Source organism: Drosophila ficusphila, unplaced genomic scaffold (genome assembly GCF_018152265.1).
Source record: "Drosophila ficusphila isolate 14025-0441.05 unplaced genomic scaffold, ASM1815226v1 contig_791, whole genome shotgun sequence".
In the NCBI taxonomy this organism is placed as follows: Eukaryota; Metazoa; Arthropoda; class Insecta; order Diptera; family Drosophilidae; genus Drosophila; species Drosophila ficusphila.
In genome coordinates, this window is record NW_025064737.1 from 18,616,164 (window position 1) to 18,638,785 (window position 22,622).

The window sequence follows — 22,622 nt, forward strand, 5'->3', positions numbered from 1 at the left end:
GTTATTTGCCACGCAACGTCAACGTATTTAAATCAATTACAAACAGCAATTTGCCGGCAGCTTCTATGCCCCTTCCCCCACAATCAAGGCATGCGTTTGTATTACAGATGGGATGACAACCAGCAGCAGCAGCAACCTGAATGGCCACAGTGCACGGTGGGCTAAAAATCATAGATAGTTATATTGGGAAACATTTTAAGATTTATTAAATCTATCTAGTTACTCAAAACTGCGCAATGTATTCATATTGAATGGTTGAAAACTTTAGTTCAAAATAATGTTTTTTAATTTTGAAATTTATAATTTATCCCATGGTGCGTTGGTCGTGTTAAGTACGCGTGAATTAATGTGTTGCTAGAGTCACTCCGTCTTCGCTCTCTCGAGCAACATCTGCCCCAGTCTTGGCCGCGATTGCCGATTGCTCTGCCCCCTTCGAGCCAAGAATTTAACAGCCAAAGCGCCGCCTGGCTAACTGGCAGTCTGGTAACCAGGCGTCGCGTAATTTACGTCGATTTGATGTTGCCAACATAAATTTATCGCGCGCACATTTTTCGCCAGCGATTTGTTGCCAGCGTCGCCTTCATGTTGCTGCGATGTCGTTGATGATGCTGCTGCTGCTGCTGCTGCTGTGCATGTTGCTGGTGCAGCTATTGCTGTTGCTGTTGCTGCTGGCGTGCTTTGATTTCGCAGAGCAGCAACCAACGCAAAAATGTCGCAATACAATAATGAAAAAGCAAGAAAAATCATGTTGGCATGCGGTGGTTGTTGGATTTTCGTAAGCAACATTTTTGCCAGAGATTTTTATTGACTGAAGAGGCCGCTAAAGATGAAGCAGCAGCATCAGCATCAGGAACAGCAACACCAGCAACTGCAGCAACCGACTTTTTGAAGAGGCGGCTGCGTGCATGAAATATTGTGCTACACTTACAAAAACAACTATCACTTCAAATAAGTTGTTTCCAGTTAAAAATAATTCATTTATAGACTTTGTACTTTCAGATAGTTAATGCCAATTCTTTCGAGACACTAACGTTCAATTAAATATATTTAGAATTTATTTATTAGATTCTTAATTTTTCCCAAGTGCAGAACAACCACATATGTGAGGTTTGTTGCATGTTTGTTGGCCCGCCATGACATGTTCGAGGAGCAGGAAGTCGTTTTGCGTTTGCCTTGTGTCGGCCACATTTATGAGTTGCTCGTGGTCAGAGTTGCTGGTGTGTTGCAAGCGAGTCGCAGGCATGCAATGTGCCACTTGTTGCCGCCAGTTGCCAGGCCAAAGGACAATACAAGCTCTGTTGAGAAGCCACTAATCTGAAGGAATTTCCCCGAGCCAATTCCTCGGATATCGATCCCTATAGAGCATTAGCTATTTGCCATGTTGCCGATCTTGGCCGGCAAATGATGTCATTAGCAGTAGGTACAACACGCAATGGGGAATTAAGAAATTAAGTGGCAACAGTTAGCAACTCTGCGGCATGTTGCTGCTGTACAATGGCTGATGTTGCCGCTGTCCCGAGGGCAACACGCCAGTCTAATTGCAAGTGGATCAGCGAGCCATGCAAATTGTTTTGCCATGCGAAATTGCTGTGAACCAGCAGCCAGTGGCCGAGGAGGAGCAGCCACTTGGCCAAGTTACTATTGCTGGTGGGTGATGTTTTGGGCCCAACTCCGCCTTCCCAATTACAGGCGATACGTATTGCCAATTGACAATCGGGGTTGATCGGAGCCAAGAGCGAGTGATTTATGCACCGGACCATTTAAAGTCCGCGGCGGTTCCATAAACAAATTGTCGCCGTGCTCTCTAAATGGCCATGGCTCTCTGCTGCTGCCATGAAATTGAGCTGTAATTGAATTGCAGTTGCGCTCAGGATATTGGGCTCGCTCTGGTTCACTTTACTATGGGAAAAGGGTAGATAATTTTTGCCACAAATCAGTAAGTGGTAAGTCCGAAATAAAAACTTAAAGATTAAAGTTCGATTCTGCCAGTTTTGGCTATTATGGGTGTCCGCATTTTAGTGCTTTTAAAAGATATGGCTCACTTATAGAAAACTCAACAAAAATCTCGAATAGAAAAGTTTTATACATTATATGTTTAGGGATCAGAACCATTAATGGACAATTTTAAACGAAGTATTTGCGATTTATGCCACCGTGCGCTAGCCTGGTTCACTCGGTTTTTTGGCCATCTTGCAATTTATTGCACGGCATTTCACAATTAAAACACCGGCCAGCAAGCCACGTCATTAGTTTGGGCCCAAACAAATATGGCCACTGAGTGTGTTTGTTACGAATTCAAACATTTTTACATTTGTTTTGGCCCGCTGATAATTTGCTGCCTGGCTGGTTGGCGTTGCAACAATGTTGTATCGATCCAAAAACACACACAAAGCACCGGGACATTTGCCCAATCATTCCAGTTGTTGGTGCAACATATATATAACATTTTCCGAAAGAGCACACTTTTCCACTGGTGGTCAGTTGATCTATAATTACCGAACTTGGTACCCAAAACCGAGGACCGAGCCCAAGTATAAATATCATTGTCAAATGCGCTTTTAATTGATGTAGACAGGCACCGAACACATTGGACAGCCGAGCTGGACACTCGAGTTGGCCAGGCTCGGGCGATCTGACAAGCTCACATTAGCAATAAAATATCTAATTGGAGTTTTCCCCCCAAAGCACCCCGTCGATTGCCTGGCAAAATGAAAATTTCATTTACAACCTGGCCGGGTAATCGAGACTTTTGTTTCGCTGAGGTTTCAGCTCGTTTTTTGTTTGCCATTTGCCGCTTGTGTTTTGTTGTGTGTGGTTGTGTGTGATGTGTGTGTGTGGCTTGTACCGCTCTATAAGGCGTGATTTATGCCTTCCACTGGAAATTTATTTCGTTTTTAATGAGTAATTTACACAAAATTGCATTAATTTGGCGGCCAAAGCCCAGACGCGCGACAAGTCATGGCAAATTTCTGACATTTCCTTGATTTATGTGGCCGAAATTGAAGAAAAAGCCAAACGCCGGCTGACTGAGATTTTTCCGTAATTGTAATTGTTCAATTTGAATTGGACTTCATTCTTTTGGCTGCCCGGCCCCAAGAAAGTGTTGCCAATTAACGCAAACATAGCGGACAGTTGGAAAACTCGGCGTGTTGCAACGATTTCCATATGCGAAAGCAGTGCAAATAGTCGCGTTGCATTGCCAGGGGAGATGATTTAGTGCCCCACCATCTACGGCACTCGCCCGTGCACTTATACGAGTGTATCGGCGGGATACACATTTTAATTAATATGTACAAGCATCACCTAATGAAGCCGCTGGTCCAGACAGGCGGCCACGACGTGACCAACACGGCTGCCAGGTATTTTTGGTATTTTTACAACACCCCAGCTACCATGAAAGAGACACTGCGCAAAATAAAGTATTCCCCAATGGCAAACTCAATTAATAACCGAGCCTTAAACTTTAACTAGAACTGAGTCTTGAAAAACAGCGACCTCTTTTGATAACATAAAAATCTTAACAACTCTTCAGAAGTACAGGAATTTGTTAGCAACCAAAAGTAATAAATTTTTATGCCATGAGCCCCACGAAAAAAAAATCATAAAAAATACACAGGAATTTTATAAAAAAATTTTCTTCGAATTTTCTTTTTAAGTCCGAACGGGCATCTTGTTAAAAACCTATTTACAGTTAACTCTTTTCGGTGTAGTGTACAAAATCAGCGGAAAAAGATGGAAGGCATTTCCATAGCGACTGCGAAATGGTGGAAAATGGTGCGAATGCGAATGCCACTGCAAGGTGGCTTACATTATATGGCCAAAAACACCTAAGGCCATGATTTATAGTTTGTGGTAAATTAAGAAATTAAAATGCATTTATGGTCAACAGGCCATTCGGCAGCTTCTGTATTGCGGCTCTAATTTTCCCCACTCCCCCAATAACCCCGCTGTCATTCTGTCGAATTAATTGCCAAAATGTTTGATAAGATTATGTTGTGCATAAGCCGCCCACGCTGCAAAAAAATAAAAAAATAACAACAACCTGCTGCCCCAACCACCCCCAATCCTGAAATCATTTTCTTAATTAAAATTTTCGGTTGCATGCCAGGCACAAAATTGTGTTGCTCAAAAGGCAGCAAATTGTTGCCAGATATTAATGTGGCTTTGTAATTGGTTTTTCTCAAGTCCAAGTCACGTTAAGTCAATTAAGAGAAATGAATTTTATGAACGGAATGGATGGATGGATTGCGATGGTGGAGTAGCAGTGGCAATGCCAGTTGCATAACACCACGTTATAGAGTTGTAAATTGAGTGAGAAAACAATAAGATTCATTTACAAATTATACAACTAGTTAATAAGAACATTGACTACGGAGCATGCAAACTTAACGGAAATATTTACAATGGTATATAAATATTATTAAAATTATGTGCTTCGACAACCTTTGGCAGTGATTTTAATAATGCTTAAAATTCCTAAGCGTTCCGAAAATTTTCGCAACGAAGCCCCAAATTCTTGGTCTAGAAATATATCAATAAAGCCAATGGAGAAGATCTCCGCGGTAAAGCCTTGGACCACATTACCATTTAAGCTCCATTAGCAGCGCCAAATATCTGAGCACGTTGAGTTTAATTGGTTCCTGTGCTGGCAAGCCAACTTGAAACGAAGACGCAACTCGGCGACATGGTAACATGGCAACGCGGCAACGCGGCAACATTGCAAACGGCACTGGACTTGGACTCATGTTGCGCCATCCACTTGTTGCCATCGAGGCAATTGGCCGACCAAATTTGGTCCGCTCCGCGGTCTCCCCGCTCGAGAACAAGCTCGTTAAACGTTTTCCTATTGCAATTGCGCTATAAATTCTACCAAAAATGTAACTAATGAAGTGTTATGAAAGGTGCTCATAAATCGTTGACTCCGATTGCCCGCCGGCGCGGAGCAGGGGATCGGGAGATCGGCCAGATCGGCCAGATCAGGTAGATCGGCTCAGAACGGAGATGAATTGAGAAATGAAAGCTCGGTTGGAGAAGCTTGGGCGTGTGAAGCTTATCATACATGGGAGAATTCGCTGTCGATGTCACAGCATCGATTTCAATGTGTAGATTTAGTCGATACCCTTTGAAGAGATTTAATTGAAGAGTTTATAAAACTAATCTCCATTTATTACCTTCTTTTTTTATACAGAATTTTTCAAAGCTTGAAAGAATACATAAAATATATTTAATATTTTAAACGTTATGAAGAATTTATATTAAAAAAAAGAAATAAAACATTTTTATTAAAGAATGTAGTAATACTGATAATGTGAAGTTTTAATTAATAACTTAATTTATGTTTAGCTCACTTTGTTTATAAAACAAAAATAGAATCCAAGGTGTCAGTTAGTCGATTTAGCCAACTTTTTACCTTTCCTTATCACCATTTCTTTTTGTGTCTGTGTAATAGACAAAGCGAAATGGAAAAATTTTAAATAGATTTCGACAGTCGAGGATTAAAGATGTTACCTCTATGGATTCCAAAGCCGATTTTTCTGCTGCTCCTCCTGATTACATTGGGTATCATCCAGCAGTCCAAGGCAGCTAGTTTCTGCACCAAAGCTGATCAATGTGCCTTGGATGAGGAGATCAAGCCAGTTGCTGCTCCAGTTCAAGCCCGTTACGACCACACTCGCATCTACCAAGTGGAATTGGCCAGCGAAGAGCATGTTCGGATTTTCCAAGCCTTGGAACAGGCCAGCGATTCGTGCTCCTTTATGGGACACGCCCGCAAGCCAGGTCAAAAACTTACCATTATGGTTACTGCTGCCAAGGTGGCTGACTTCGATGACCTGGTGCACAGCTACAATGTGACCCACAGGGTGCTGAACCACAATTTTCAGGCTCTGATCGATGCCAATTATCGCGAGGTGGCTCCCGAGGGAACTGCACCCGAACAATTCGACTGGATACGCTATCATCCACTGGAGAACATCTACGCCTGGCTGGAGAACTTGGCCAAAAAGAGACCTGATGTGGTTAGCCTGGTGGATTTGGGTTCCAGCACTCAGGGATTGCCCATCAAAGGTGTGAAGATTGCTTTTGGCAAGGAGAATCTACCGAGTGTCTTTGTGGAAAGTGGCATACATGCTCGTGAGTGGATTGCTCCAGCTACAGCCACTTACATCATCGACCAACTGCTAAACTCTGAGGATCCTGCCATCCAGGATTTGGCTCGATCCCAAAATTGGTACATTTTTCCCACAGTGAATCCCGATGGCTATCGCTATACTTTCCAAGGAGATCGCATGTGGCGTAAGAACCGTGCTCTTTTCGGAATCTGCCGTGGAGTGGATCTCAATCGGAACTTCCCCTTCCACTGGAACGTAACAGGAGCAAGTGGAGATCCCTGTCGCTATGATTACTCTGGACCATCGGCTGGCAGTGAGCTGGAAACCCAAAGGATTGTTCAGTTCCTCGAACAACACGTTCAAACCGATCGCATACGCACCTTCATAGCTCTGCATAGCTACTCGCAGATGATAATGTTTCCCTATGGACACAGTGCAGAGCGCGTGGAAAACTACCAGGATCTGAAGGAGATTGGCCAACTGGCAGCTCAGCGGATCAAGGATGTGAGCGGTAGAATCTACAAGAGTGGCAGCATTTACGAAACAATCTATCCCTCGGCTGGTGGATCAAAGGATTGGGCTCATGGTCACCTGAAGATACCGATCACCTTCTCTTACGAGCTACGTGGACCGGCGGACAGCGAGGATCTGTTTATTTTGTCCGCCAAGGAGATCGAACCCACGGCCATCGAAGCCTTTGCCTCGCTGCAAACAATCGTGCAGGAGGCCGGCAAACGTGGCTATTACCAGTGATCACTGGATCCTCAGCTTCTTGGCTCCGAACTGCAAGCCGCAAACGGCAATTGCAACTGCTAAACAAAATCCAAATCCAAATCCAAGCGGAGCCAACATCTGATGGGGACGATGATGATGATAAATGTCGTCTGGCCTGGCAGTTCACATGAAAAACACATTACGCGCCATCGTTTCTTAATGCTAAATAATGATGGCAAAATCATGACACAAAACCTCATAATAATGTTGGTAAATCAAAGCAAATATAGTCAGGCTCGAACAACCTAACAAAAATAGTTGCAACTATTACAGTTACGATGCATTGTTATTGTACACTTGCTATGGGAAATGGGGTCTATTGGCTATGGGATTTAATCTGAAATGCCAGGAAGTGGACAAGATAGGAAATATTCATATAATTTTATCTAAAATCTTTTTATACCCTTGCAGAGCACAGGATATTATTTCTATTAAAACAGTTTTTATGAATTCAAAATTCAAGAATAAGAAAAGTATTTTCCTTTCAATCCTGAACATATTTTGAATTCCTAAATTAAAAGTAAAGTATTCTGTGGAATATGTTCAAATGTTTACATCAAACCGAATAAGCGTTAGGGCTCCTTAAAAGTAGAATCTAAAGTGTATAAGGCTAGTGTCCTACCAGATTTTTCCTGGCTTTGTCAGAACTCAGCCTGGCAGCTGACAAGCGAGTTATGAACCTGCGCAGCCTCGACAGACAATATGCATGTTGCACTCTGGCGCACAACAGCAACATGGACTAGCAACACCAGCAACACATTGCCGCCGACATCGCAGACTTGTTGACGGCAATTGTTGAGTTTTTGTTTTGGTTTCGCTTTGTTGTTTCGGTACCATTATAATATATAGTTAGTAGGAGAGCTATGGCAGCCACACATGCCAGACATTGGCCGGTTAATAATGTTGCTGCTGCGGGGATGCCTATTGCTGTTGCTGTTGCTATTGCTGCCGCTGCTGATGTTGATGTTGCTGGCGATATTGATGTTGCCATAATCACGATCTAATTTATTTACAAATTGTGTTGAAATCATACGTTCAAAGTCGTGTTTAAAAGGTTCTTTATGATTTATGCCAGCGTTGAAATGAACCGCAACAACAAGATCGCAACAACAATGGCCAGAACAATTGCAGCCAAGTAAAAATTTCTCACAGTCGCAGCAGATGGCCTGGAAATTTGTTTCGACTGCTTTTATGTGCACCTAATTGATTGGGGCAAGTGGAGGAGCCTTGGCCATAGTGCAACCAACCAGGAACCGCGGCGACTCTCCTACGAGAGCCAGCTAATTTAGATTTATGGCGCAAATCGCAACTTGATGCGTGATGCCGCCGAGACAAGCCGCCTGTTCCTCCTCCTAAATTTGCTCCACCTCCATCTGGACGAGGAGGAGTGTTGCATGTGGCCATTTGTCATCGGGATCGAGGATCGTGTGCTGCAGCTGCGATTTCAGCCCGTTCCAAACGGGCACGAACTCTTGGCAAAGCAAAAAAAAATAAATAAATACAAAACCTCTTTCTCCCGCGCGCTGTTATAATCTCGCAAATGTTGATAAATTGAACGATTGTTGATTTTCACGCTGCAATTGCCCGGGGCCGTGTCACTGTGCCAGCTGGGAAATAAACATATCAACATGATAAATAAGAGGAGCGGGTTATCAGAGGTCCCAGAAACGCGCAGACACACACCGGACACTCATGTTGCCCGAAGGACAGCCTCATAAATCAGCAGCCAACTGGACAAACTGTGAGCCGTTTTAATCGCTGATTTCCGCTTCACAAGAAATGGAAATAAAATGCGCCAAGGCGAAACGAAACAAGAAAGGAAGCCAAGATCGGTAAGCCGAAGTTTAAATGCCCTTGCAGTTGCAACATAAAATAAGTAAGCTACAACTAAAAATTATCCGTTTTTAAAATTCTAGCTAATGCAAAAACTAAGCAAATGAAAAATGTCTCAAAAAATAAACAAATATTTTCTATTCAAATGAATTCGACACAAATTATCTTGATTTAAAACTGCTTGCGTTAAAAAAAATAATAAAACTTTTACGCAGATACCTGCAGTTTAAATAAACTTTAAAACTTTAGAATAGTTGCCTAAACAATGCACCCATTAAATGTAAGCGGCAAACAATTTCGGAAAACGGACTTTGAAAACTTTAGGGCCAACCCTCGCACTCTACACTGCACTGCACAAATTAGGTCCGCACTGGATGCTTCTCCGGGTTATTACTTATTGGTTGTGTTTATTGAATTATGTGTGTTTTTGTTTTGTTTCTGTCAATTTGTTGTATTTGAGGGCAACTCTTTAAGCTAGTCGCTCATTGGATGAACAGTAAAACTAGGTTTACAAAACTTTCGCCTCGGACAGATCGTCCAGGGGCTTGCTGGGTGGCGGGATCTTGTACTCCGTCTCGGGGGTCTCGTAGATCTTCTCCTCCTTGGGCTCCACGACGGACACGTTGTCGGGCAGCGGCTTCTTGGGGCCAATCTTGTTCTTGGGGTCGTAGGGCAGCATGACCTTGACCTTGATGCCGAGCACTCCCTGGCGGAGGAGCACATGACGAGTGGCAGTCTCGACGTAGTCGTTGCATGGATCTCCAGAGTGGATCATCAGACCATCGACGAACTTCATGGACTTGGCACGCTGACCACGCAGTTTGCCGGAGACGACGACCTCGCAGCCCTTGGCTCCAGACTCCATAATGTAACGGAGCACACCGTAGCAGGCACGACGGACGGCCAATCCTCCAGTGAGCTTGTACCTCAGCGATTCAGCCTGAGCGATGGCGCACAGACCACGAGTGGCCACCTTCTCGGCGTACAGTTCAATGCGACCGGTTTCGAAGTTGAAACGCTTCTGCACCATGGCGGTGAGCTCTCGGATGCGACGGCCCTTCTCTCCCAGAACTTGCTGGGTCTTGGTGGCCATGATGATGATCTCGGTACGAGAGGGAGTCACACGGACCTCCACACCGGAGTAACCATCCTCGGCCAACTCGCGAGTCAGGAACTCGTTCAACTCAGCCTTGAAGATACCATCGGAAACGAACTGGATGGAAACAAGAGGAAACCATTATTAGCACCGATCCAATACTATACAACGCCTGCATTTGTTGTTGTTCTTCACCACGCGCCATCGAGCTCCAAAATTTTTGGGACGCCCATCCGCTTTGAGGTTAGCTCCGAACCACAGGGTTTTTGCACTTTCCGGCCGGGTTTTTAACACAACTTCGAGACAACCGCTTGCGGGCGCACACAGCACAGTATCCTGATCGTTATCCTGGCTGATTTAACTCCATTTACCTTGCGTTTCTTGGAAATCGGAAGGGTCGCATTCATTTTGACGTCGAATCGGAAACGTGGTGAGCAGAAAAGAAAGAGAAGGTGTGACCGGCGGGGGGTGCTAGAAAATACCCACAAAATATACTACAAAACAAAAAAACATACCGACATATAAACTAGTCATGTGGTAGAGAGCTTTGCTAAAGATTATCCCGTTCACAAACCAATAAGAACCATAGCCCTAAATTGAATTATTTATTTTGAATTTAGAAGCATATTTTTGTTTTCATTTTTCTAGAAAAAAATTTAACATAACATAACATAAAAGAATAGTTTTAAACGCAGTTTGTTTCAGAATTGTGACACACTTTAAAAACAAACAAAACACAGTTTAGATGGGGAACACTAAATTGTATTTTGTATTAATAATTGTAAGATAACATTTTGACCACGACTCAGCACGATTTTTCAGGGATTGCTCAGTTTGAGAGCTGCGAGTTGGACAGGTTAGAGCTGTGCTCCGAGTCCGAGGATGGACCAGGATGCGAGGGCCCCTGTTGCTGATGCTGCTGCGGCGCCTGTTGCTGTTGAGAGTGGGAATGGGGATGGTGCGGCTGCTTGGACTGGATGGCGGTGCCCGACTCGTAGTTGATGCGAATCCACTGGCCCTCGGTGTTCTCCTTCCACAGCGTGACATTGTTATCCCCGCCAGTGACAGCCAGAATGTTACCGGTGGTCGACCACGAGATACTCCACACGGCATCGTCGAATGTGTGCAGAACACTCGGGGTCCACTGAGTCAAATCGGAGTTGCTGCTCCACACGATAACATGCCGATCCTGCGAAGCTGTGGCAATCTGCGATCGTGGCAGGCCGATCGACGGCGCCCAGGCCACATCGCGCACCCAATCGGAGTGCGCCTCCAAGCGGTGCTCCTCCACCCAGCGGTCGTTGTCCTCGCGCCAGACCTTAACCAGATTGTCACATCCTCCGCTCACCAGACGCTTGATGGCCGTTGAACGCGAAGTAACCCGCTGGTCAAAGGCCGGATCCGGAGCTTGGGCCGGACACCAGGATATAGCGTTCACTCCGATGGTGTGGGCATTCGGTATCTTCTTGGCATCCCAAACGCCGTACTCCGTGTTGCAGGTCAGCACCGAAATGGACCCATCCGAACTGGCGCAGGCCAACACCAATCCGTATTCCGATGGGGCGAAATCCACCGAGTTCACCGACGAGTCGTGGTTGCTGTATTCGTACCTGAAATGTGGCAAGCGGAAAGGTTAGAGATGTGGCAGACATTAGATGATAACAACGGTCCAAACATATGTATGACATAGTTTCTTCGTTTATACAAGCAAGTGCGGGTGTATGTGTTTTGGTACCCAGTTCTTAAAGAGTTGCTCTTTTGGGTATTTGTTATGGATAGCATATCGTGTATAAACATATATATAGAGTATATCTTTATAAATCTTCTGCTTTGCATTTTTAAAATACAAATCTCTTTTAAATACTTTTACTTGTACAGAATTTTTTATATTTAATGGGCATTTTTTATTCGTTATTTCAATCACCACCGCCTTGTTTATCTGCATGAGTGTCGGTGCGCCCGTGCTTGTGTGTGCGATTACTTACAGCTTAGTCCAGTCCCGGGGCGTTGTGGATTTCCAGACAATCACCTTGCGGTCGTAGGAGCACGAAGCCAGGATGTTTCCAAACTTTGGGTGGGCCCATGCAACCTGCCACACGGGTCCTTGGTGTCCTTTCAACTCCGCAAGTGCCTTGTTGTTCTTGCGCGAGTGAAAGATGCGGACGCTACCGTCCGATGAGCAGGTGGCTAGGAGCAGGCCGTAGAAGTCCAGCGCGGCGTGGTGGACCATGTCCTCGTGCTCGGTGTCGATTTCCTGCAGCAGGCTCACCATCTTGCTCGAAATCCTTTCGTTCGGTCGCCAGATAAATTTATTAAATGCAAGTCGTGTTTTTTTCCGGCGCTTGACGTGGAACCTGGATGAGCAGTGTGACCAGAGCTTAGCACTTAGGTATGGTATTATTTACCAACTGCTCCTATTCAGCTGGAGATGAGTGGGAATCGTGATATTTTTAAATTTTAATATATTTTAGAGACTATATATAAAATCGACTGATCTTATATATACATAATTAACTTTACAAGATATTTCTTTAAATATGTATTGTTATTGCCAACAAACATTCATAATGGTAAAATGTATTTACCAACTGCTCAAATATAATATACAATTAAAGCTATATATATAATCGACTGATCTTATTATCCTGAACATTAAAAATTATAAGATAATATTTTTAGCATGTTTTTTTATATTAGACAAGAAACATTTATTTTTGATCTCTGCTGTCCGTGCAATGTTGCAAATATCGGTCACGAGCCCATCGCTAACCCCAACTGTCATTGTGAACCGACAATTGAGACTTTTCCGCACGAAAGTTTGCATTTGCCAAGAAAAACAAGGTGAAAATAACAGTTAAAATACAATAATTTATTTTTAAGAGTATTGGCTGAGACATAGTGGGGCTAACATTTAAAATCAATACCATATCTCTCCAGAAAACCGCGAAAAAACAACTTGCATTACATAACCTTTTTAAGGTTACATATGAAGATGCCAAAATATGCTATTTTAACACAATTCTATAATTTCTAGATGTTGTCGCAATCCCTGCTGAGTGGCATGCGTGTCCTGCGCACCGAGGCCCGCCGTAACTTCGGAATTGTGGCCCCCGCTTTGAACAAGGCCTCCGATCCCATCCAGCAGCTGTTTCTTGACAAAGTTCGCGAGTACAAGCAGAAGAGCGCGTATGTTTTGGATACTCAATATTCGTTTTACCTTTAAATTAATAATTATTATTTTGATATCCAGTGGCGGCAAGCTGGTGGACTCGAACCCCGAAATTGAGCGCGAGCTGAAGACCGAATTGGACCGTGTTGCCAAGCAATACGGCAGCGATGGCAAGACCGACATGCTGAAGTTCCCCGAATTCCAGTTCCCCGAGGTCAAGGTGGACCCCATCACCCAGGCTGCCCAGTAAAGATCGCACCTCGCCTATGAGATAGTCTAATTGCTTTAAGTTATGCTGCTGATTTCGTCTGTGAGCCACCAAATCCTCGGGCGCTACGTCAACAACAACAACATCCAATAAAATCGGGAAAACAATAATTTATTTTAATATAATAAGCAGAGGCTTTGTTGTCTTACAACATCTCCTCACCGCGGTGTGTTTAGTGCTTGATGAACCGTCTGCTGTAGCAACTGCATCTTGTGATTCGTAGCCACCTTGCTAAATGTGCTCAGGAGAATTTGAATATCCTTGCCGCTAATTAGCGGCACAAAGCCGCCTGCGCAGGTGCAAAACTCGGCCAGATTTTCGCGCTTGATTTCGCTGCATCGTGAGCAGCGCAGATCCTGCAGAACATAGGACATCATTTTGCGCTGCAAAGCATCCAGCATCCGCATCTCAATCTCCTCGTTGTCATAAGCCACATAGCACTGGGCACAAAGCCAAACGGGTCTGAAAATTATAACAAAATGAAGTAATTTGTAAACGAGATCTAAATTTTTGTATACTCACACTCCATCCTTCATGGCGCGGTGCTTGTCCTTGCAGAGATCCAGATCCCTGCAGTGATTGCAGGCCTTGCAGATGACCTCGTTGATGATGTGACTGTCGCAGGGATCCTCCCACTCGGCCATGTCCGAGAACTCACCGATCCCCACCAAACGCAGCATATTCCTTCGCAGCTCGTTAATCTGCTCCGCAAGAGTTTTGTCCACACTTAAAGCTTTGATCAGGGTACGGATGAGCTCAAGTGCCGGACTGGGTTTACCCTTGCCATAATTCTTGTGCAGCTTGAGGATAAAATCGAAAGCGCAATGCGAGATATCACGAATGGCTTGATCTGTGGTCTTCCTTTCGGCGAGAGATTGCATAAACAGAGTTAAAAGGGATTCAAACTTCTCCCTGCACTCGTTTTCATCGGGCAGGTGCTCGCCAATGGTCCAGTTGAGCTCCAGGGACAGCTCATCCTCCTGATCCTGCTCGGTCTCGTTACTTTCAACGGGATCTCGATTTTCCGCATCCTCTTCTTCGTCCTCCTCCTCGTCTTCGTTTTGTTCCGGATCCCGACGCATGGTTGTGGAAACTATGGAGGACACCGTCTCATCGATTCCCTTGGGCAGCTTGCCTCTGATGCCAGAGAAGTTGGCCTGATCCATCCAAAGCATAAAGTTCCAGCACTGCTCGAAGCTCAGTTGAATAGAGTGGAACATCTCCTTGTTCCGCAAGCTCTGCACGATGTAGTCCACATAACCGAGGGCATCCGAAACGGATTTCTTGCCGGAACTAAGGATGATCCTGTTAAAGTCCGCGTAGACTATGGTGGCACCCAGTCTCTTGAACTCTGCTATGATTCTCAGAAACATTTTCCTCATGAGATTGTTGAGGGATCTTCTCAAAGCAGGATCATACAGTAAGGCGTTGCTGGAACGCACCCAGCGATAAAAGTGAACGATCTGGAAGTCGGAGAAGATGTTCCTGTTGATGGACACCTCGCGCAACCAGCCATTCACCATGGAGCGCATCACGCGGAAGGCAGCCGAGCAGAGGGCCGTTTCATCGTAGCTCGGCAATGTGGCCGCCGGAACGGTGCCAATCATCTCCTCCAGCGAAACCTGCGGCATCACATCGAAGGTGATGGCAGACGAAGCACCCTCCATCTCCTGAATCCTCGTCGATTGCAGCAGAGCACTCACCGCCAGGCTGTCCAGAGCGAGTTCCACGCAAACATCCGGATAGAAACCCGCCTTGTTCTGCACCACACTGATGCTCTCCTCGAATTCCGCCAGCAGGCGACTATCATCCGCCTCGCGGCCACCCAAATCCGGCCGGGTGCTCGCCGACCACCACAGCACAAAGTTGTGCCGCTGCAGCAACCTGGCAAAGAACAGATCCGCTCCAAACAGCACCGTGTCCGGCGGCATGTTGCCAATGGGCACATGGAAGTAGCGACACTGGTCCAGCATCAAGTCCAGCACATTGTTCAGGTTGAGGAAGTGACGGATCACTGCACGGGAACCCTGTCGCTGCCAATCCAAGCCGGACAGCAGGCTGGCATCATCGGAGATGTGGATCTGCGCCTGCGGGAACTCCAGCAGGATGGGCATCGCCAGGCTGAGTTTTCGTGCCTCCAGCGCTGTTTGCAGACAGAGAATCGTGGGTCCCTGGTGCTCCTGCTTGTAGGTGGTCAACGCCCGCTGGATGTGTCGGTAGATCTGCTTCACATCCACTTCTATTATAACCTCAAAGGTGTAATCCTCCAGGGGAATCTTGTTCTGCTCTTCGACAGTCAGATTCTTGAGCAAGGCCAAACGCTCGGCGGTGTAAAGCTGTCGCATATTGGGCATTTGATTCGCGCGCACGGTGTCCAAGGCGAAGATGTAGGCCTTCTTGCTGGGCATCAGGATCAGTGACCAGATCTCCTTCTTCGCCGTCGGTGTGTTGTGCTGGTACAAGTAGATCTTGCGCAATCGATTGTTGGCACTCGCCAGATATTTGACTTGTGTCTGTGGTCGCTGTTCCAGCTGCTCGATGCTGAAGGTCTCCAGATCCTTGGTGGCCAATTGGGCCAAGCGCTGTGCCTCCTCTCGCTGGACACCGCAGATGCAACCCATATCCATGAGAGCTCGAAACTCCAGCGTCATCTGAGTCTCGTAAATACCTTCTATGTCGGGCGTGGCCAAATCAGCCAACATTCCCAGGGAGTTGTCACGGAAAAGCTGCTCGGGAACACTGTATCTGTAGAGATTGAAAACCGGTCGGGATCGCGGCAAGACCCTGTTAACCTTGCGCCACAGTTGACCCTCCTCCGGTGGAGCTGCACTCCGCTGATTCACATAGAAAATCCTCGGCACTGTCAACTTAATCCTGTGCAGCTCTTCGCCGATCAGCGCCCAAACAGTAAAGTGTCCCAGATCATCGATGGGCACCAGTTGCAGAATCTGCCAGGGTTGATCCAACAACGTGCGCTGTGCTCTTCGCAGGAAGCCACCCAAGGTTGCTGTAGATCCTGTAGCCCTAACCACTGGAGCATCCTCGCCACGGGTTCGCTTGCTGGCTTGGCGACTCCGCTGCCGTCGCTCCTGCTGCCACTTCCATTTCTTCTTCTGGAACTTAACCCACTCCACGATGGTCTTCCTGGTATCTCCAATCGGTGGCGGTGCACCCAGAGCCTGTCGCCAAGTGGTCGCCTGTGGTTGCGCCTCCTCCGCATCGTTCTCCTCCAGCTGAACACGTTTTCGTTTGGTGACAATGGGACGTCCAGCAGCATCCTCTCCGCCATCCCTGCCAGCCAAATCCTCCATGTCCGCCAGTTTATCCTCTTCGGTAACCAGGGGTTTTGGTTTGGGTCTGCTGGTGAACATCTCGTTTATGCGACGCTGCTTTAGAACATCGTTCTTCTCCAGCATTTTCTTGTGCAACCAGTCGGGATGCTGAACTCTGGGCACAGGATTTGCCAAGCCTTGCAAAGCTGCGGGAATGGTGATAATCTTTTGGATAGTGCCTCCCAATCGCTCTATATAGTAGTTCCAATCGAGCACATCCCGAATGTCTGCATCTCCCATTGTATTATCCTTCAGCCAGCGGCGCAAATGATGACGCCTTACACTTGGTTCGGATTGGAAAATGGCCAAGGGAATGGCTCTCTCGGTGACCGGTGCTCCTTCAGGTTTCTTGGAGATGATGTACTTGCAAGCCAGACCCGCATCCTTGACCATCTGCTCGCCCAGAAACTCGGCCAATCGTTTTGCAGTTGATATAGAAGTACTCTTTTGGGCTCCATACTCCTCCAACTTCTTGGACATACTCTTGTTCTCCGAAATCAGTTCGAAAAGTTCAGAATCGGGAAGATTGGATCCCCTGCTGTACAGCACATCCAGCCAATAGTCCGCCACCTTGGCCACAGATGCATAGCACTCCTCCAAAGTGCTACCTGCGAGGAAAGCTTCAAAGACGGAACTCTGGAAGTTCTTGATTAGCTGCAGTTCACCACGTCGCTTCACCTCGAATCCTTTGAGTTCAGCCAGTGAGCCATCGAAATTGAAGACGGCATATCTTTTCTTCAGTTTCTTGCCCTCTTCTTTGGCAGCGGGCAAAACCATGGCCAAGTAGGGTCCATCCACCTCAAAGAAAATGGAGTTCTCATCGCGGATATCGTACTTGGGAAGGTTGTCCTCTTTATCCTTTCTAAGTTCGTGATACTGATCGTTGGTAAAGTGATCTTTAACCATGGTATTCAGCACTGCATTCGGATAGGATATGTTGATCTTCTTCTTCTTCTCATGGCTCGTGTGGATGGTAAATTCCTGGGGGAAGGAACCAGGCAATATGCACCAAATACCATCAGTGTCCAGCTCCAGAGGACGACCCACTCTCTCGATGATTTCCCTGGCTTTGGTGATGATATTCGAGCCAGTTAGACACACAATACCCGCCATGGGCATGGAATGCCAGCGGGCTCCTCTTCGCATCACATAACCGTAGAAGGAGTTCAGGATGCACTTGTGTGCCAACTGCAGCGAATCGTAGAGCACTTCCCTGCCCTTTGCTGCTTTAATCTCGGCTGCATCGCCGGAAGCCACTGCCGCATTCACCGATGCCTTGGCCACTTTGGTGAGTCCCTTGTACTCGTAACGACGATCTCGGAAAGCTCGCACAGTGTCCACATAGAAGCTGTTCTCCTTTTGGCAAATGGTCGAGGTGCGGGTCTCCAGTTTGGTCAGCTTCGTTTTCTTGTAGGCCTTTCGGCAATAATCCGTAAGTCGTTTCTTCTCGTACGCCGCCTGATCTTCTTTGGAGAGCTCGTGAAAGGCTCGTTGTGGTCCGCCTGGAAAGAGAGGTGGAAACTTCTCCGTCTCCAGTTGCTGCTGGATGCGCTGGAACTCGTTCCTCGAAGCCGGCAGCATTTCACCGCGCCACAACCAATCCATTGAGCGTTTGCAGCGAACTCCTGGCTTATTAAAATCACAAGCAGCACAATCCAAATCACTAACCATTGCCGAAGGCTGTAGGCGATTGGTCAAGATGATGTTGGGGTACATGGCACCCACATCCAAGTGATAGATGACAGGCTGCTCCAAGCGATTGGGTATATCGTGCAGGCCCTGCAATCCCTGCACAATCTCCTGGCGCACTTCATCCAGATTCAAAACCTTCTCCATGGGAATTCCCTCCTCCACTTCGATGGCGTGGCGCAGAACGGCATCCACCTGATCCTGGAGTTGCTTAACCATTGCAGGATCTAGACGAAAGCGACAGGGTATATCAGCACGGAATACACCCGACTCCAAAGCTTCCACGTGACCACCAACGTAGGTTTCCGAATCCAGAACATGTCCTTCGTTAGAGAGCTTGTTCAACTCGCTCTGGTGCTTGTTGGGATAGACAATCTGGGCGTGGTAGGCCTCCACCATGAGCAGAGTTTCGCAGAGCGTGCCGGAACCCTTTCTCAAGATCTCATCAGGTTCCATGGGAATTATCGTATTCAAGGCGAAGATAAACGGATGCACGTACTTCATGTAGAGGTAGTAAGTCGCCACCGCATCTGAGACCGAATAGTTGGCCAGCACTTGAGGCTGCTCCACGGCCATGCGGCACATGTCCTCGGGATCCAGTTCCACAGGATCATAGCGCAATTTAGCCTTGGCCACTGCCTTCAAACCCTGCGATCCCACAGGCAAATAGGAATCTCTCTTCACCCAGCAAAGGCAATCCATGTGAATGGAGGGTCGACTCAGGTAGTTACCTTCCCGCAACTTGGAGAAGCCAATCTCCTGCTTCATATCCAAGTCGTAAACAGCAGCTCGAGTCTCCACAAAGGGCCAATCGAAGAAATCGCCATTGTACGTGACTATTATATGCGGACGCACCTCCATGATGTGATCGAAAAAGCGCTGCAGCAACTGCATTTCGTTCTCCTCGTTGAAAACTATAAAGTTCCCTTCGAATTCCGGCTTTGGGGTGTACTCAAAGTCATCCACATTCGAAGAGATGATCTCCCTATTGGTTATAAGATACCCCTGACCATCGATCATGTAGGAAATCATCATAACTTGATCTGTTTGGGCATCAGGGAATTTCAGAGGCAACTTGGTGGTTTCTATATCGAAGGCCAGGACAACGGGCTCTGGTCTGTCCAGGATGTCTGGTCGACAGGTTATGATGGGCAGCTCTACGCCACTTCTGCATCTGATATTGTACCACTGGCCGCAGAAAATACGGAGATCAATGGACACTCTTACGTGGTAGGGTACATCATGCTCCCTGATGTCTACAATGCAATCCATGTAATCCTGCTGCCTTTTTGCCAACGTGGCATCCTCGGAACCTGCTGAGGATTGGGCCAAAGAGGTGGCCAGCATTTGCATGTAGTAGGTGTTCGATTTCTGGCGTTCCTGGTTCCTCCTCACAGCGGACATGAGTTCCCTCCTTACTTTTGTCATGGCTGTCTGGTTCAGAAAGGACAGCTTAATGTAGTGCTGCTGCAATCCTGACAGATGATTCGGCAGATCCAAATCCTCTTTTGTAATGTGTTCAAGGCTGGAAATCTGACCGGAATACTTGCGGCCCAGAAATCGAGCCACTTCCAAGTGCATATTGTCCTCCGGACGGACGAGTAAATACGGTTGGTAAGCCACCGTGCATTTGAAGCGGGAACCATCCATTTGGATGAAAAAGAGATCCAAGGCGGCTATGAGTCTCCTGTCCTCATCCAAAACTTCGTTCTACGGAGGAGCACCTTATATTTGTCATGATCTTCAGGATTTTAAAGAGTTCCCAACTCACCGAATGCATGTTGATGAGGTAGCCCGTTCGCTCCTGACTGTCTTTAACCCGATCGAAGCCATATTTCGAGTCGATTTTGTCGTTTTCCCGAGATTGACGATAGCCCGCCTCATTGTAGAAGTCGTCTCTGAAAATAAGATCGGGAAACCCCTTTGTAGAACTTGAAATCGTTGCACTTTCAAAACTCACCCTTCCGTACGGTTTTCGCTTACGAATTTACCAGTATTTTGCAGCACTTTGCCTTTGCCGAAGTCTGACATTTCCGTGCTGTTTTGCGAAAACAAATAAATTGATTGTAAATAACTTTTTGCCGCCAAAAATCTGCAAACTCTGGAAAATATACTAACGCTTTAGGGAAAATACCAACATGCAGTAGTTGTGCAACACTAGAATGTGTTTGCAGTTGGCGCCAATTCAAGATTTTTGAAAATAAAAGAAAAAAGTTGTTTATGATCCATATGATCCAAATAATCATTACACAAAAACTGTGAGCGCCACAGATATTTGCGGTTTATGGGCGTTTATTCAATTAAATAGTTTTATTATTTATCATAAAGTTTACAAGTTTTCTATAGTACTCTGTCAGAAAGAATGGTCAAATTTCTTTTATTGCTTTTTGGGTACTAACATTATTGCATGTAATGGACATTAAATGCTTTATTAGTTGTCACTTTTTAGACAGCTGCTGACCACTTGAGTTGGTCTGCTGGCCATGTGTGCCCATTGCATTTTCCCAACTTCTAAAATGCGCATTTTTTCTAGTTCACCGCTGTTGCACTCACGCACACCAGTGCATTCATTCATAAAAATCCGGCTCACCTACGCGAGTTGTAAAAATGAGACGCGAAAGAGCGAAAGAGAGAGGTGGAAAACTGCGCGCAGGCGCTCTTTGCGCCGATTTCTCTTTCTACACTTGTCACCCCTTTTTTTTAGTTTTTACCTTGCTGCAACAATTAAATTGCAGCAGAGGTTGACAATCAGGCATATTTTTGTTGCACGTGTATCGTTATGCAAGGCTGGTTTTTTGGGGTCCCTTAGCCAGGAAAATCGGACGTTGAATCGGGTATCGGTGTCCCGAATCTTATTGCCCTTTTACTGGGTGCAGCTGGTTGTTGCTGCCGCCCCTGCACTTGCTGTGTATGCTTATGCTGTGTAATTTGTAATTTATGCGAAATGCGTTGCCAGAATATAAAACCACCACACTCACTGATTCTCCCCTCTCTTTCTGACAAACACTCTCTACATATAAACGTCTTTTTGTTTTTGGTTTGCGGGAAAGAGAGTCTTTCGAACACACAGTGGTTGTCATGGTCACGGTGGGAAAATATACTCAAGCCAGTGGCGGATCCACGGGGGGGGGTTTTCGGGTCCGGACCCCCCCCATGGGATCATATACTTTCAAATTATATGCTTTTATTGGGCATGTTGGTGGAGTTGAAACACCAAGTTATTAATAAAAATTCGTAATTTTTTGAATGTTTTATAAAAATTTTAATTTATTTTCGAATAATAAATCAAGAAAAAATATTACATATGATCCACTAACGGTTCTATTCACTCTTAAATTTCCGAGGTTTTTCAAAAAACTTTCTGAGAATTTCGTCTTCAGTCGAAGTTATGCGATGATGAATGTTCAAAGATGCAAGACCATTGAGACGCTCTTGACCCATCGTGTTTCTCAGATAATCTTTCATTCTCCTCAAAGTCGAAAATGATCGTTTTGGAGTTGCTGTGGTAACGGGTATCACCGCCAAAACCCATTGGGACAGTTTTAGATCAACCAAAACAAACATTTCTAGCAATAGGCTTTGGGTCATATTCTTGGTTGAATCTAAATCGATTCCATTTAGCCAAGTTATTGACACTTTTCACCAAACTTTCTTTGTAATTTGTTAAATATATATTAACATTCATGATACCGGCAATAAAAACTTAGTTAGGATGCAGCCATATAAGCCCAAACCATGACATGGTCACCGCCGTGCCAATGCATTGCTTTTAACTTTTTAGTTTCCATCTTCCTATTAGAACATCTCCTCACTTAGCGTCTTCCAACCAACCCAAAATAATTAAAAATTGATTCGTCTGCTTAAATTTCGTCATTCCAGAAATAAATCGGCCGAATTTCTAACACCATGGCGAACTTGACCCAAGGCATCATATTTGTATACTTTTGAATATATTTTTTCATGCAACTTGATCATTAAAGTTATGGTGGTGCAATATGTTCCGAACTGTATTTAGGTAAAATTTGTTGACAATTTCGATCTCAATCTGCGCAGCAATTTTTGAAACCGATAGCTTGAGGTGTTCCTTAGTTTTCCGGACAAAACAGCGCTCCTCGAGATCGTTGAATATTTGGTTTGGTGCAACCCGGCCCTTTTTTGTAGCCCTTTCTTGATCTAAAACTGTCCCAATTGGATTAATACGCCAACACAGTCTCCAGACTTAAATTTTATTGAACAATTGTTGAAAATTTTGGACTTGGAGATTCGAAAAAGTGGATTTTCCAACGAAAATGACCTGAAGATTTTTTTACTGCAGAAGTGGGCTAAAATACACGTTAAAACAACTACAAAA

The 22,622-nt window shown here is 45.6% G+C and overlaps 5 protein-coding genes across 5 annotated transcripts; 2 read left to right on the forward strand and 3 right to left on the reverse strand.

The window, feature by feature from the left end:
• Positions 1-5,460: 5,460 nt before the first annotated feature.
• Positions 5,461-7,160, forward strand: LOC108091702 (zinc carboxypeptidase). Its single transcript, XM_017191040.1, has one exon. It carries the CDS (start codon positions 5,502-5,504, stop codon positions 6,861-6,863), a length of 1,362 nt encoding a protein of 453 aa, XP_017046529.1. The 5' UTR covers positions 5,461-5,501; the 3' UTR covers positions 6,864-7,160.
• Positions 7,161-9,104: 1,944 nt separating this feature from the next.
• On the reverse strand, positions 9,105-10,285 carry LOC108091684 (40S ribosomal protein S3). Its single transcript, XM_017191006.1, has 2 exons — positions 10,185-10,285; positions 9,105-9,930 (listed from the first exon to the last, which is right to left on the reverse strand). Exons 1-2 carry the CDS (start codon positions 10,218-10,220, stop codon positions 9,226-9,228), a joined length of 741 nt encoding a protein of 246 aa, XP_017046495.1. The 5' UTR covers positions 10,221-10,285; the 3' UTR covers positions 9,105-9,225.
• Positions 10,286-10,553: 268 nt separating this feature from the next.
• LOC108091685 (protein SEC13 homolog) lies at positions 10,554-12,197 on the reverse strand. The gene is made up of 2 exons (XM_017191007.2): positions 11,799-12,197; positions 10,554-11,423 (listed from the first exon to the last, which is right to left on the reverse strand). Exons 1-2 carry the CDS (start codon positions 12,083-12,085, stop codon positions 10,643-10,645), a joined length of 1,068 nt encoding a protein of 355 aa, XP_017046496.1. The 5' UTR covers positions 12,086-12,197; the 3' UTR covers positions 10,554-10,642.
• A 370-nt stretch (positions 12,198-12,567) lies between these two features.
• On the forward strand, positions 12,568-13,360 carry LOC108091666 (ATP synthase-coupling factor 6, mitochondrial). Its single transcript, XM_017190980.1, has 3 exons — positions 12,568-12,654; positions 12,848-12,999; positions 13,064-13,360. The coding sequence occupies exons 2-3, from the start codon at positions 12,848-12,850 to the stop codon at positions 13,230-13,232; spliced, it is 321 nt and encodes a 106-aa protein (XP_017046469.1). The 5' UTR covers positions 12,568-12,654; the 3' UTR covers positions 13,233-13,360.
• Positions 13,361-13,404: 44 nt separating this feature from the next.
• Positions 13,405-20,359, reverse strand: LOC108091665 (DNA polymerase epsilon catalytic subunit 1). Its single transcript, XM_017190979.2, has 4 exons — positions 20,232-20,359; positions 20,043-20,169; positions 13,773-19,981; positions 13,405-13,712 (listed from the first exon to the last, which is right to left on the reverse strand). The coding sequence occupies exons 1-4, from the start codon at positions 20,300-20,302 to the stop codon at positions 13,409-13,411; spliced, it is 6,711 nt and encodes a 2,236-aa protein (XP_017046468.1). The 5' UTR covers positions 20,303-20,359; the 3' UTR covers positions 13,405-13,408.
• Positions 20,360-22,622: the final 2,263 nt, after the last annotated feature.

Excerpts from the sequence above, each read along its gene's own strand:
- LOC108091702 (XM_017191040.1), top strand. The coding sequence starts at position 5,502 with ATGTTACCTCTATGGATTCCAAAGCCGATTTTTCTGCTGCTCCTCCTG.
- LOC108091684 (XM_017191006.1), bottom strand. The coding sequence starts at position 10,220 with ATGAATGCGACCCTTCCGATTTCCAAGAAACGCAAG. Across the intron at positions 9,931-10,184 it reads CGATTTCCAAGAAACGCAAG|TTCGTTTCCGATGGTATCTT; the intron begins GTAAATGGAGTT and ends GTTTCCATCCAG.
- LOC108091685 (XM_017191007.2), bottom strand. The coding sequence starts at position 12,085 with ATGGTGAGCCTGCTGCAGGAAATCGACACCGAGCACGAGGACATGGTC. Across the intron at positions 11,424-11,798 it reads CCCCGGGACTGGACTAAGCT|GTACGAATACAGCAACCACG; the intron begins GTAAGTAATCGC and ends GCCACATTTCAG.
- LOC108091666 (XM_017190980.1), top strand. The coding sequence starts at position 12,848 with ATGTTGTCGCAATCCCTGCTGAGTGGCATGCGTGTCCTGCGCACCGAG. Across the intron at positions 13,000-13,063 it reads GAGTACAAGCAGAAGAGCGC|TGGCGGCAAGCTGGTGGACT; the intron begins GTATGTTTTGGA and ends TTTGATATCCAG.
- LOC108091665 (XM_017190979.2), bottom strand. The coding sequence starts at position 20,302 with ATGTCAGACTTCGGCAAAGGCAAAGTGCTGCAAAATACTGGTAAATTC. Across the intron at positions 19,982-20,042 it reads ACCTCATCAACATGCATTCG|AACGAAGTTTTGGATGAGGA; the intron begins GTGAGTTGGGAA and ends GCTCCTCCGTAG. Across the intron at positions 13,713-13,772 it reads CGCGCCATGAAGGATGGAGT|ACCCGTTTGGCTTTGTGCCC; the intron begins GTGAGTATACAA and ends TATAATTTTCAG.